The sequence below is a fragment of the Nomascus leucogenys genome, chromosome 10, assembly GCF_006542625.1.
Source record: "Nomascus leucogenys isolate Asia chromosome 10, Asia_NLE_v1, whole genome shotgun sequence".
Taxonomy (NCBI): Eukaryota; Metazoa; Chordata; class Mammalia; order Primates; family Hylobatidae; genus Nomascus; species Nomascus leucogenys.
Genome location: NC_044390.1, coordinates 5,022,202 through 5,037,503, shown reverse-complemented (window position 1 = coordinate 5,037,503; position 15,302 = coordinate 5,022,202). Strand labels below are relative to the sequence as shown.

Sequence of the window (15,302 nt, the reverse complement as noted above, 5' to 3'; positions counted from 1 at the left end):
TGATGAGTGGATTTTGAATTTTGTGAAATACTTTTTCTCCATCTATTGAGATGATGTGGTTTTCATCTTTCATTCTGTTCAAGTGGTGTATCACATTGATTTGCTTGAATATGTTGAACCATCCTTGCATCCCAGAAATAAGTGGCACTTGAATATCTACAGTCCTTTTTATATCCTCTTGAATACAGCTTTCTAGTACAAGGGGTCTTCAAGAAGTTCATGGAAAAATATGTATTTTGCATGTTATGAGAAAATTGTGTATGAATTTCCCAGTTTTTGCACCAAAATAAACTGGTACAAATCTGTTATAACATGTCTGAAGAGGCTCCAGTTTGAGGCACTCAGAAGGATAAGACATGAGTTTTAAAAGAGACTCTATCTGCCAGGTGCAGTGGCTCACACCTGTAATCCCAGCACTTTGGGAGGCCAAGGTGGGTGGATCACCTGAGACCCAGAGTTTGAGACCAGCCTCACCAACATGGAGAAACACCATCTCTACTAAAAATACAAAATTAGCCAGGCATGGGGGTGCATGCCTGTAATCCCAGCTACTCTGGAGGCTGAGGCAGGAGAATGGCTTGAATCCGGGAGGCAGAGATTGCTGTGAGCTGAGATTGCGCCATTGCACTCCAGCCTGGTCAGCAAGAGTGAAACTCCATCTCAAAAAAAAAAGAAAAAGAGACTCTATCAAAGCAATATAAATCCTGCTAAAATTAAAACAAAAAGAAGCATCAAATTTACAATGAGACCAGATGCAGTGGCTCAGGCCTGTAATCCCAGCACTTTCAGAGGCCAAGACGGGTGGGTCACGTGAGCCCAGGTATTCAAGACCAGTCTGGGCAACATGGTGAAACCCCCTTGTCTACAAAAAGTGCAAAAATTAGCTGGGCATGGTGGCACATGCGTGCAGGGCCAGCTGCTGTGGAGTCTGCGGTAGGAGTATGGCTCGAGCCTGGGAGGTCGAGGCTGCAGTGAGCTGTGATGATGCCACTGCACTCCAGCATGGGTGATGGAGTGAGATACTGGCTCAAAAAAGAATACTTATGGTAAAGTTTGGGTAGAGGAATAATGAAATCATTGATGCTTTATGAAAAGTTTATGGAGATGATGCCCAAAAGAAATAAACAGTTTGTAAATGGATAACTTAGTTTGAGTTGGGACAAGACAATGTTGAAGGTGATGCATGGAGTGACAGGCACACCATCCACATCAGTTTTTTTGTTTGTGTTTTGTTTTGTTTTTTGTTTTTGTTTTTGTTTTTGAGACGGTGTCTTGCTCTGTCTCCCAGGCTGGAATGCAGTGGCACAATCTTGGCTCACTGCAACCTCTGCCTCCCGGGTTCAAGTGATTCTCCTGTCTCTGCCTCCGTAGTAGCTGGGACTACAGGCACGTGCCACCATGTCAGCTAATTTTTGTATTTTTAGTAAGACGGGGTTTCACCATATTGGCAAGGCTGGTCTTGAACTCCTGACTTCGTGATCTGCCGGCCTCAGCCTCCCAAAGTGCGGGGATTACAGGTGTGAGCCACCGTGCCCTCTCCACATCAGTTTTACAAAAAAAATTAATCTTGTTTGTGCCACAATGAAGAGGACTGACAGGTAACAGCAAAAACAATAGTCAGGAGTTCGAGAACAGGCTGATTAACGTGGTGAAACCCCATCTCTACTGAAAATACAAAAATTAGGTGGGTGTGGTGGCAGGCGCTTGTAATCCCAGTTACTCAGGAGGCTGAGGCTGCAGTATCGCTTGAACCTGGGAGGCGGAGGTCGCAGTGAGCCAAGATGGGGACAACAAGAGCAAAACTTTGTCTCAAAAATAAATAAATAAATAATAAAATACATCAAGCCCCTTCTCTTCCTCTCTCCTCTCGTGGTGTGTACTTGACTCCCCTTCTCGCCAAATCTTCTCACAGGACTTTCAGATTTAAGCAATTCCTGGCCAAGAAACAAAAGCAAAATGGTTCCATTCCCCAGTGGATTCAGATCAAAACTGGTAATAAAATCAGGTACAACTCCAAAAGGAGACATTGGAGAAGAACGAAGCTAGGTCTATAAGGAATTGCATGTGAGATGGCACACATATTTATGCTGTCTGAGCATTACAATCACGTTACCATATCAAGCTGAAAATGTCACCACTATCTGGAGAGTTGGACATGTTTTATTGGGAATATATTTTTTCTCTCTGAATCTGTTACGGACACGTCGGTTGGGTGGGTTCAATAATAAATATGTGAGACTTTTCATTTCAAAATAAAAAAGGCAAATGATGTAATCGCATAGAGTACCTCAATTTCTGTATTGCTTTTTTTTTTTTTTTTCTTGAGATGGAGACTCCACTGGGTTCAGTGGATCACATCTGTGGTCCTGGCACTTTGGGAGGCTAAGGTGGGAGGATTGGTTGAGACCAGGAGTCTCCTGGGAATCTTCTTGTCTCCCCTAACCCAATTCATGACAGACTCTTGGACTTTACTGTTATGGAAAAATCTATATTAAGCAATATCAGTGTGTCAAAGCATCATGTCTGTCACAAGCTCGTGAAAGGAAAATAAAAATTACTAAGCCAAAGTGAAAAGTCAACCTGAGAACTGCATCAGACAAACCTGCCTCCCATTTTATTCCTAAATGAGATAGCCACAAAGACTAAAATGAAGTTACATAGAGGCTGTGTACGGTGGCTCATGCCTGTAATCCCAGTACTTTTGGAGGCCGAGGCAGGCGGATCACTTGAGGTTGGGACTTTGAGACCAGCCTAACATGAAGGTACCCTGTCTCTACTAAAAATACAAAAATTAGCGGGGCATGGTGGTGCGTGCCTGTAATCCCAGCTACTTAGGAGGCTGAGGCAGGAGAATCGCTTGAACCCAGGAGGCAGAGGTTGCAGTGAGCCGAGATCGCGCCATTGCACTCCAGCCTGGGTGACAGTGTGAGACTCCCTCTCAAAAAAAAAAAAAAAAAAAAAACTTCCAGCAAACATCATATGTTATAATAATCCTTTGGCACAGAAGAGAATCAGGTATGATAAGTTCCTACATGGAGAACAAAATATGAGTTTCTGTCTTCAGGTGCCTTCCCAGAGATGCCCCCACATTTTCCTATAGCAGTGGGGACATAGGATGGACTGACCCTCCCCACCACACACACACACACACACACACACACACACCCTGGTGAAAAGCCCATATAAAGCAGTTCCCATTTCCCTCCACAAACTGCAGGCTCCCAGTGAAAACTACCTTAGATTTTCTTGCAAATCCCATTCTTTTCTGGCCTTCTATGGGATGACAGGGGCCTAGAGAAGGCAGTACTAGGTGGAGTTACCTGGGTGCACATTTGTCGGGATGTGGCATTTTATGGCTATTCTAAGGTCTGTTATCATCAGTTGCCTGTCTTGGAGAGAATGTGCAATCACCATGGTGCAATAATCCTCTATCCAAGGATCACACAGGTCACCGCATGTGCTCAGTCAGCATGGTCCACATGGTATGATGTGTGCTCTGGCAGGGCACATACGGACACAGCTCTGTCAATGTGTAAACAGGGAGTGTTGCAATGACATGGTTTATTCACAATCACCATGGAATCTGATGTGGCATTTTAAAAAATGCGTAGATCTACTGCAACTGGTATAAAAACATCACTTGTGGGGAAAAGAGAGAGATCAGACTGTTACTGTGTCTGTAGAAAGAAGTAGACACAAGAGACTCCATTTTATTCTGCACTAAGAGCAATTATTCTGCCTTGAGATGCTGTTAATCTGTAACCGTAGCCCCAACCCTGTGCTTGCAGAGACATGTGCTGTGTTGACTCAAGGTTTAATGGATTTAGGGCTATGCGGGATGTGCTTTGTTAAAATAGTGCTTGAAGGCAGTATGCTTGTTAAAAGTCATCACCATTCTCTAATCTCAAGTACCCAGGGACACAATACACTGCAGAAGGCCACAGGGACCTCTGCCCAGGAAAGCCAGGTATTGTCCAAGGTTTCTCCCCATGTGATAGCCTGAGATATGGCCTCGTGGGAAGGGAAAGACCTGACCATCCCCCAGCCCAACACCCTTAAAGGGTCTGTGCTGAGGAGGATTAGTAAAAGAGGAAGGCCTCTTTGCAGTTGAGATAAGAGGAAGGCATCTGTCTCCCGCTTGTCCCTGGGAATAGAATGTCTCGCTGTAAAACCCGAGTGTATGTTATATTTACTGAGATAGGAGAAAACCACCTTAGGGCTGGAGGTGAAACATGCTGGCAGCAATACTGCTCTTTATTACACCGAGATGTTTGTGTGCTACACATGAAGGCACAGCACCTTTCCTTATTTATGACACACAGACCTTTGCTCATATGTTTTCCTGCTGACCTTCTCCCCACTATCACCCTATTGTCCTGCCACATCCCCTCTCCGAGATGGTAGAGATAGTGATCAACACAGAGGGAACTCAGAGACCAGTGCTGGCAGGTGCTCCCCATGCTGAGCGCTGGTCCACTGGGCCCACTGTTCTTTCTCTATACTTTGTCTCTGTCTCTTATTTCTTTTCTCAGTCTCTCGTCCCACCTGACAAGAAACACCCACAGGTGTGGAGGGGCCACCCCTTCATCACTGATTGGCCGGGCACGGTGGCTCACACCCGTAATCCCATCACTTTGGAAGATCGAGGAAGGCAGACCACCTGAAGTTGGGAGTTTGAGACCAGCCTGACCAACATGGTGAAACCCCATCTCTACTAAAAATACGAAATTAGCTGGGCGTGGTTGCGCATGCCTGTAATCCCAGCTATTAGTGAGGCTGAGGTGGCAGAATCGCTTGAACCCGGGAGGCGGAGGTTGCGGTGAGTTGAGATTGCGCCATTGCACTCCAGCTGGGCAACAAGAGTGAAACTCCATCTTAAAAACAAAAAAAAACCCCATCACTGATGGGTGAAAGCTATTGAATTAGACAGAAATGTAACTCTGCAAATATATATTTAAATATTGAATAATGGATATCTGAATGGTGTGTATATACATATATATTTTGTATGTGATTTCAGATGCAATTTTAGATATTCTATGAAATTGATAATAGATATTCTATGATATAGATAATTAGATATACTATGATATAAATGGTTGCTTTTTATTTTAGTGTTTAAATGTTTTATCGTTACATTTGTTCAGATGTGTATTAATTTTCTATTTATGAATTGCCACGGTTTAGCCAGCAGTTTACTACAGCACTCATTTATTTTCTCACAGTTCATAGATGAGAAATGTGTCAGGTTTTTCTGGGTACTCTGTCTGGTCTCACAAGGCCAAAATCAAAGTCAAAGCCATGGGCTCTATTCTAGAGACTGTGGGGGCGGAATTTACTTTTTTTTTTCTTTTTTGAGACGGAGTCTGCTCTGTCACCCAGGCTGGAGTGCAGTGGTGCCATCTCGGCTCACTGCAAGCTCCGCCTTCCCGGGTTCACACCATTCTCCTGCCTCAGCCTCTCCGAGCAGCTGGGACTACAGGCGCCCGCCACCACGCCCGGCTAATTTTTTTGTATTTTTAGTAGAGACGGGGTTTCACCGTGGTCTCGATCTCCTGACCTCGTGATCCACCTGCCTCGGCCTCCCAAAGTGCTGGGATTACAAGCATGAGCCACCGCGCCCGGCCAGAATTTACTTCTAAGCTCATTCAGATTGTTGTCAGAATTCATTTCTTTCTCCTGGTTCCCATATATTCAATATACAGCACGTGAAATCACCCTCGTGCTCCTGGGTCTTAACTTCCTCTGCTATTGCATCTCTCTGACATATATTTCTTCTTCAAAGACACGTAGGACCCACCCAGATAATCCAGGATAACTTTTTTTTATTTTTCTTTTCTTCTTCTTTTTTTTTTTTTTTTTCTTGAGACTGTCTTGCTCTGTCGACCAGGCTGGAGTGCAGTGGCAAGATCTCTGCTCACTGCTACATCCGCCTCCAGGTTCAAGCAATTCTCCTGCCTCAGCCTCCAGAGTAGCTGGGATTACAGGCACTCACCACCACACCCGGCTAATTTTTGTATTTTTAGTAGAGACGGGGTTTCACCATCTTGGCCAGGCTGGTCTCAAACTCCTGACCTCAGGTGATCTGCCTGCCTAGGCCTCCCAAAGTACTAGGATTACAGGTGTGAGCCACTGCACCCAGCCATATCTGGACTTCTTATATACCTCCTTCTACTGCGGACTCTACCTGTCAAACTGAAATATAAAATACTCACCTGACCCACCCTTCTGTCTGGATGGTAAGCTCAGTGTGCTGGTCATGCCAGTCAGTATTATATGAGAGGGCAGCAGCCAGGCTGCTAGATATGGGCTTGTGATTCTGTGACCTCACCTGCTCTCAAAACTGCAATGATCATTTTACCTGTCACAGCTATGACAGTGCAGTCCTAGGAAGCTATTCTTTTTTTAAAACTATTTCCCTGTTGTAATTACCAAGAAAACGTTTACTAATTCCTAGATAGCATCTCCAAAGGGATTTTGGAGTGTCTGGGGAGATTCTTTCTTCTTGATCCCTGGAGGCAGAGAGGGTCTCATAAGAAGGAAGCAGGAAATACTGAGCTCTGGTACATCAGGGACTGAACACACACCAGGTATGTCTCAGTGGAGTCTCTGAATCCCAGAGAAATCTTTCCACCCAAAGTAAGTTTCCTTATAATATTCAAACCTTTGATCATTTAAGTTATATGCAGATAAATGGAATCAGGCAGAGTACCTAAGAAGGATTTTGAGAGAGAAAAAAAAAAAAGTAAAAGGAAGAACATGAAGCCATTAGTTCACATTAGAAATTTTGGAACTCACCACTCTGTCTTCCAGAAAATAGACCTAAAGACAGATATACCATTTGACCCAGCAATCCCATTACTGGATATATACCTAAAGGAATATAAATTGTTCTATTATAAAGACACATGCACGTGTATGTTCGTTGCAGCACTATTCACAATAGCAAACATGAAGTCAACCAAAATGCCCATCACTAGTGGACTGGATACAGAAAATGTGGTACCTATACACCATGGAATACTATGCAGCCATAAAAAAGAACGAGACCATGTCTTTTTCAGGGACATGGATGGAGCTAGAGGCCATTTTCCTTAGCAAACTAACACAGGAACACAAACCCAAATGCCACATGTTCTCATTTGTAAGTGGGAGGTAAATGATGAGAAGACAGATACATAGAGGGGAACAACACACACTAGGGCCAATTGGAGGGTGCAGGATGAAAGAAGGGAGAGGATCAGGAAATATGACTAATGGGTACTAGAATTAATACATGGGTGATGAAATGATCTGTACAACCAACTCCCATGACACACGTTTACCTATGTAACAAACCTGCACATGTGCCCCTGAACTTAAAAGTCTTTTAAAAACAAAGGAAATCTCACTTAATCTCCAAATCTATCATTTCAATTTATCAAATGCACAAGATCCCATGGCTTACAGATTTAATTTTCCATATATGTTCTTTTTTTTTTTTTTTTTTTTTTTTTTGAGACGGAGTCTCGCTCTGTCACCCAGGTTGGAGTGCAGTGGCGCGATCTCGGCTCACTGCAAGCTCCGCCTCCCGGGTTCACACCATTCTCCTGCCTCAGCCTCTCCGAGTAGCTGGGACTACAGGCGCCCGCCACCACGCCCGGCTAATTTTTTTTGTATTTTTAGTAGAGACGGAGTTTCACCGTGGTCTCGATCTCCTGACCTCGTGTATTAACACCTTTGACAAATCTCGCCTCAACACTTATTGTTTTAATTTATGTACTCATTAACTGATGAGTATATGAACTGAAAAGAATGATAATTTCTACCTGTATCTATTTTATGATCCTCTAGTATGTCACATTACGTAGTTAGGACATGATATCAGATTGTCCATTAATTCCTGTGGTAGGTGCCATCATACTTTCTTTCCTGGTGTAAAAAGAAGTGAGTCTCTGTGGCTATCCTGATATGGGGTCAATCTTTTAAATCGAATTTAGTCATGAGGCAGATTCCTATAATTTTATACTCCAATCAGTGTATCTACATTTTATCAAGGTCTTTAAAGATTTATTCATAATTGCTATCAGTCTATGGGCTAATATTTTATCAATGGAAACTGGTCAAAACCAAAATTATAAAATTAAATGTCACCTGCGTAAAATATAGTGACAAGGTATAAAAAAGAAATTAAATATGTATCTTCATTATTCAAAGAACTCCGCTAACTAGCTTTGACAGTAGAGCATGGTGGTTAATGCACTCTGAAATCAGCGCAGACAAGATCAGTCCCCATTCTACCCCAAACACGGTGTGAATTTACACAAATCATGGCATCTCTCTGTGCTTGAGTCCTCTTTGTCTTTATAATGGTGGTACCTGGCTCATAGATTATGAAGAATATGGAGGTGAATACATGTCTGTTCTTCATAGCAAAGAGCAATTCATTGCAAATACACTTAAAATGGGACACATCCAAATATGGCAAACTCTTCATAATAGAAAGTAACTTTATTATTTCTATTGCATTTCAGCTGATTTTATTTTTTATTTTTATTTTTTATGTTTTGAGACAGGGTCTCACTTTGTCATCCAGGCTGGTGTGCAGTGGCGGGATCTTGGCTCACTGCAGCCTCAATCTCCTAGGCTCAAGGGATCCTCCCACCTCAGCCCCCACCAAGTACCAGCTACCTTTTAAATGTCGCTCATGCATCACGTTCCCTGCAGGATCCTGTGTCTCTGAAGATAAGTAGCAGCCTGTGGGAACTGACAGAATGGCTGCCGGGATGTGGCAATGGGAATGATCTTCTTATCGCAGACTGTACTTGGAATCCTGGGAATTTCTCTCTTATTTACCAATATCTGTCCTTTTACATCACTGGGTGCAGGTTAAGGTCCACAGATTTGATTATCAGACACATAATTGTAGCCAACACCTTATTCCTCCTCCCTAGAGGAGTCCCACAGACAATGGCAGCTTTTGGGTTTAGACATTTCCTGAATGATTCTGGATGTAAATTTCTTTTTTTATGTCCACAGAGTTGTCAGGGGAGTGTCCATTGGCAGCATCTGCCTCCTGAGTGTCTCCCAGGCTATCACCATCAGCCCCAGGAGCTCCAGGTGGGCAGAGCTTAAAGGGAAAGCCCCCAAGCACCCTGGCTCCTGTGTGTTCCTCAGCTGGCTCTTCCACATGCTGGTCAATATCATTGTTCTTATGCACGTGACTGGCAAGTGGAGTAACAAAAATACCACAAAGACAAAAGATCTGGGATACTGTCCTGCTGCTCATCACGAGGGCACCAGAGAGTCGCTGACGCGGCACTGCTGTCCTTCCCTGATGTGATCTGTCTGGGGCTCACGTTCTGGGGCAGCAGCTCCATCATTTGCATCCTGCACAGGCACAAGCGGCGGGTCCAGCACATTCACAGGACCAGCGTCTCCCCCACATCCTCCTCTGAGTCCAGAGCTACAAAAACCATCCTTCTGGTGAGCACCTTTGTGTCCTTTTACACTCTCTCTTCACCTTCCAAGTTTGTTTGTTTCTTTTAAATAATCCCAGTCAGTTGGTGGTGAACATCTCTGCAATGATCAATGCAGATTTCCCAACTGTCAGCCCCTTTCTTCTCATGAGTGGGGACTCCTGTGTATCCAAGCTTTGCTTTGCTTGTATAAGTAACACAAAACCCCCTAATCTTATCAGAAACATGTGAATTGAACATGTTTGTACAATGTTTATGTTTGTTCATTGATCTCTAGAGACCCATAAACACGGTTATGAAACGAGGCTTGTTAGTGCTGTGCTTGCCAGCAGGGGTCACTCTTTCCTTCTTTAACTCCTGATCCCCCCTCCACCCACACCGCCCTGGAGCAGCTCTGTGGAAAAATTGGAATCAGCTTAGAGGTTTTTGGGAGGAAGACACTGAAACGTAAACGTTATAAGTTACGGTGTACAAACACACATGCCTCATCCCTGTGTCCCTTGGAGTAGACGGGGGAATGTGCATAGATGAGAAGTTCTTGCTGTCATTTTCATGATGAATAATAAAATATATATTTTCTCATATCCAGAAATCTCATGCCCTCAGCCAACATCCATAAACTGACAATCTTACTTGTTGGCTTGCAAGTAAGGTTAAAATTTAAAACCTTTTGCAATTTCTGATAGTTTTGGGGATGCTGAGACAGATATGACTTTGTGGAAGAGGAAGGTAGAAGGTTCTTCACTGGCGTAGTTAGCGGACAGAAAACGGCTCTCTGGAGCGAGCAGGAAATTGTCTCACCCAAACTGGAGTGAAATGAGGGTAAGATTCCTCCACGCTCAAACCCTTGAAAGGGGCTGTTGTGTGAGAGGGAGGATTGAAATGAACTGTCCGAATGTGACTTATTTGTTGCTCATTCTCCTCCTGGCAGGAGGAGGAAAGGATGAAGAGTCCCCGAAACTGATGCTGAGTTCATGGGGTTGAGCTGACAGCGGCCAACAGGCTGTCATAATCTGTAGGCAAACGAGGCTTGTTAGTGCTGTGCTTGCCAGCAGGGAGCAGCCTTTTTTTCTGTACCTCCTGATCCCTCCCTCCACCACACCGCACTACAGCAGCTCTGTGGAAAGAGTAGAATCAGCTTAGAGGTTTTTAGGAGGAAGACAATGAAACCCCGTTGTTTTTTGTTTTGTTTTTGTTTTTAGATGGAATCTCACTCTGTCTCCCAGGTTGGAGTGCAATGGTGCCATCTTGGCTCACTGCAACCTCCCCGCCCCCGGCTCCAGCAATCCTCCTGTCTCCGCCTCGTGCCATGTTTCCCAGGCTGGTCTCGAACTCCTGGGCTCAAGTGATCTGCCCACTTGTGCCTCCCAAAATGCTGGGGTTACAGACGTGAGCCACCATACCTGGCCTGAAACACTTTTAGTCCTGTTGCATGCAAGGATTTAAGTCACCAACCTATGTGGATTCGGGGAAGAAGGGTCAGTAGGTGCAGGAGTGGGTGAAGGTGCTAAGGATGGTGGGATGAAGTGTGGCTGCAAACAGGCAGAAAGAGACAAGCTTCTGACCCTGAATAGTCACCAAATGCTGGATGGTGCAATGCTAAGAATGCAGCACAGGCCGGGCGTGGTGGCTCATGCCTGTAATTCCAGAACTTTGGAAGGCCAAGGTGGGTGGATCATGAGGTCAAGAGATCGAGACCATCCTGGCCAACATGGTGAAATCCCGTCTCTACTAAAAATATAAAAATTAGCTGGGCGTGGTGGCAGGCACCTGTAGTCCCAGTTACTCCAGTGGCTGAGGCAGGAGAATCACTTAAACACGGGAGGCAGAGGTTGCAGTAGCCGAGATCGTGCCACTGCACTCTGGCCTGGTGACAGAGCAAGACTCCATCTCAAAAAAAAAAAAGGAAAAAGAAAAGAAAAGAAAAAAAATGCAGCGCAGACCATAGTCTGAAAAGCTAAAAAAGAATCACACTTCCCCCATTGTCCTGGCCCCTACCACACACACACACACACACACACACACACACCACTCACTCTCTCTCTCTCTCTCTCACACACACACACACACACACTCCTATCCTAGCTTCCTCTGGTCTACTGGTCCCTCACAGTTCCTTACCCATGCCATTGTATAGCGTACACTTATTAGTCTGTGTTTACATAGAGAAAAATACAAAACACAAAAACAAGAAAAAACCCACTCAACAGAGGGTTTGGGCAGGGTTCCCAGTGAGGGTGGAAAGAGGGTCTTTTGTGCTAATTCAATGTCCTGTTCGGTTTCTGCATCAGAATAGACAGTAGGAATTGATGTGTGTTTTTGGGTTTCGTGTCCCTATGTACCAGAGGGAATTATTCCAATCTGGGTGGGGTGCAGGTAGGGACGCGTGAGACTAACTCTCCTGCCATTTGCCACCAGTTGGGGGCGAATCATTAGGATTCCTATGAGTGCCTCTAGCCGCTGATGTCCCAAATCCTCACTATGCAGATGATGTTGTGTGTCTCGGCAGGTGAGAGGAGTTACTCTCAGTCTTCCTGTGTGGGGTGTGATCCCCACTCTGCCAGCAGAGGTAACTGACAGAACCCAAACAAATGCAGCCTTCTGTTTTCTGGGGAAGGTTTATTGAAATTATGTGAGCAGACTTACATTGCTCAATGATTCCAATGGTCGACAAAAGTTGTGGCTGATGATTTTGTGATCTGCAGCCTCTGGAAAAGGGAGGCAGCCTCTACCTAGAGGTGCCTTTGGGGTCCTAATTGCCCTGACACAATAACAGTCACACTAATTTTGAACATTATCTGTTACTTTGCTACTGAGCTATTGTCATCACCAAATCCTGACCTACAGACAGCTTGGGGCTCCCCAACTTGATATTCCAATTGTGAGATGGGTTAGTCCAAACTCTACAAAAGCACCCGAAAGCCTTGCTTGTGACACAGAAATGGTGTATTCCGGAAGGAAAATGGACCAGCCCAGGAACATCTCAGCTCTAAAGGAAAAATCAAGATCTATCATCGGTGAAAACTCTATGCCCTTCTCCACGGTCTGAAGCAAAGCTGTGGCATTATGGGGGATTCCAAATTTAGCACGTAGCCCCTAAATGCCTGGTCCAGGTTCACTGATGGGTCAGGGAAGTAGATTCCTCATGGTGTCCACAGCAGAGGCTGTTTGGGCTCAGTGCCAGCCCAGCCACGTGGAACCTGCAGCAGGGGTGTTTGCTCCGCTCAATGGTCAGACTTGGGGCCAGGCGTGGGGGCTCCTGCCTGTAATTCCAGCAGCCGTTTGGGAGGCTGAGGTAGGCGGATCTCTTCAGGCCAAGAGTTCGACACCAGCCTGGCCAACATAGGGAAACACCATCTGTACTAAAAATACAAAAAATTAGCTGGACATAGTGGCAGGCACCTGTGATCCCAGCTACTTCGGAGGCTGAGGTGGGAGAATCGCTTGAACATGGAGGTTACAAAAAAAAAAAATCATCAAAACTCAGGGTTTTGGCCACTGCCCACATTCTAGCTGTTTGTTCATCCCCATTCAAACTAGAGACTGTCTGATGAGGCACACCCTCTTTGAGGCTGCAAACTGGAAACAATCTCAGCTGCTGATCTAACAGTTGCATCTCTGATTTAGGAGTCCATGGTAAAGGACTGTTTTCTGAAGCACCTGACCAAAATCAAGCTCTGGACAGAGCCTGAATCTGTCTCATGCAGAGCTTGTCACTGCAGGCCGGGCCTGTGGTTCTTGGTGAAAGTTGATCTGTTTATCTGGTGGTTTGGAAGGCCCCTGACCATTCCTGGCAGAATGAGTGCATTGGACTTTTGACCCACTTTGGAAAGTTTCAATCATGTCACACCACTCTCGCCACCTTCAGCGTCATGCCAGCAGACTCTAGCCACACCATGTGTCCCTTGAAACTCATTCATGTCACCTTTTAGACTTTTGGGACCATTTTCACTCTGACATACTGAGTCTTTAATCACTAAATCTACTAAAAATGGGCCAAATGTCTGATTTTACTTTCTCGTTTCCCCTCTTGACCCATCAATGTTGTTTAGGGAATTTGTTGATTGAATGTGGCTGTCTCCAAAAGGAATGATCTCTTCTTGGCAGCCTGCAGGATCAGGATGAAATCACTGGGGGCTATGACTCTATTTCCAAAATATGAGATTTCTCTCTCTGACCATTCTGGGCACAATATGTCATTCTTTCTCTGAACAGCAGCCCCAGGCCAGTCTACTTTGCCCACGATGAGTGGCAGCCCAGCTAAAAGTGAGTTTATGGGACTCGAAGTAAGTTACAATTAAGGTTTATACAAAAATCTTTATCTGCCTTTCACCTTGCTCTTAGGGACAAAATGTCTTGGAGACAGTAGGGGATGATGAGAATAAAGGGGAAATTGTAGGTACTGGAATGGGACTGACTGACTCTGTGGAGGGAGAGGGAGAGTGACAACCTGAAACCTGGAGAGCAATCAACTTAGGTCCTAGGAGCTCTGAGGAACGGAGGGACATTCATCGCCTTTTGTCCCTCATAATCACCTCCATGAGTACCAGAAAGAGTCTCACTGGAAATCATGTTGGGCCAGGACTGTGTTAGTTTCAGTTAAGCCAGATGGCAGGGCAGGTGCTGGGAGTTCCTGTGCATTTGGTCTCCACGTCACCCGGAAGAATCCTTTGGGACTGTTCCCTCCCTCTGGGATGCAGGCGTGGGATTCTAGTGAGGAGTGTGCCCTTTCGGTGCCCACCTGCCCTCCTTCCTCTGTGAGCTGCATCTCCTCCTCCCTCCTGTTTTTCTTCCACGTAGAGATGAATGTATGTTTACTCCTATTTGGATAAACCAGAGAAACAAATCAAGTAACGGAACCCCAGACCCAGCCTCCAACATAGCCTGATTCTTTTCTGTTCCTCTTCCCACTGTACTGATTTCATTATGTTGGTGCAGAGATACCTGAGATGGGGTCTCTCAGAAAAGACTGCAACACCATACGTGTAGAGAAGGTGGTTGGAGATGGCAGGAGTCCAATCCTGCCAATCCTGAGAATCAAAGCTTGTGTCTGATACTACAAGTGTATACACAGGAAGTAGATGGATCCAGGAAAGATCCTAGAGCCCTGGAAGAGATTTAGAGCAGGCAGGATCCCTGCAGGAGAGTAGAGTAGCAGGACACAGGTTCGGCAGCCACTTCTGAGGTCAGATGCTCACAGCTAGGCTTCTGTGGTAGGTCTGATCTGCAGAGCAATGCAGAGCCTGGGAAAGCTCTGATCACACGTGGAAGATAAAACTCTGGACTTCTATTAGTCTGTTTTCCCACAGATACAAATAACTACCTGAGTGGGTAATTTATACAGAAAAGAGATTTAACTGAATCACAGTTCCACATGGATGGGGAGGCCTCAGGAAACTTACAGTCATGGCAGAAGGGTAAGCAAGGTATGTCTTACCATTGTGAAAAGGAGAGACAGAGAGAGTGAAGAAAAGCACACACTTTTAAGCCATCAGATCTCGTGAGAACGCACTCACTATCAGCAGAACAGCAAGGGGGAAATCCGCCCCCATGATACAATCACCTGCCACCGGGCCCCTCGCCTGACACGTGGGGATTACAATTAGACATGAGATTTGGGTGGGGACACAGAGCAAACCATGTTAGAGCTCATGGAGAAGTGTCCTATGTGATGGAACATCCTGCTTCTGTGGGCGTGACAGTCTTTGCTCTTTCTTGGCAGAGAAACACAATAGTCATTTGAGGACCATGTGTAGATAGGCTTGCTTTCTTCTGAGTTTCTTCAAAAAGGATTCAGAGGAAACATTTTACCCACTTTCAATTCGAGTGATGGTGGGGAGTGAC

At 45.2% G+C, this 15,302-nt stretch overlaps 1 protein-coding gene and 1 pseudogene across 1 annotated transcript; both read left to right on the top strand.

Annotated features, from left to right (window-relative positions):
* Positions 1–1,892: 1,892 nt before the first annotated feature.
* Positions 1,893–2,054, top strand: LOC105738325 (annotated as a pseudogene).
* Positions 2,055–3,470: 1,416 nt separating this feature from the next.
* Positions 3,471–9,970, top strand: LOC115836950 (vomeronasal type-1 receptor 4). Its single transcript, XM_030820211.1, is given in 6 exon segments — positions 3,471–3,482; positions 8,753–8,816; positions 8,819–9,003; positions 9,005–9,253; positions 9,256–9,496; positions 9,499–9,970. Coding segments are annotated over 6 exon segments (942 nt in total). The 3' UTR covers positions 9,690–9,970.
* Positions 9,971–15,302: the final 5,332 nt, after the last annotated feature.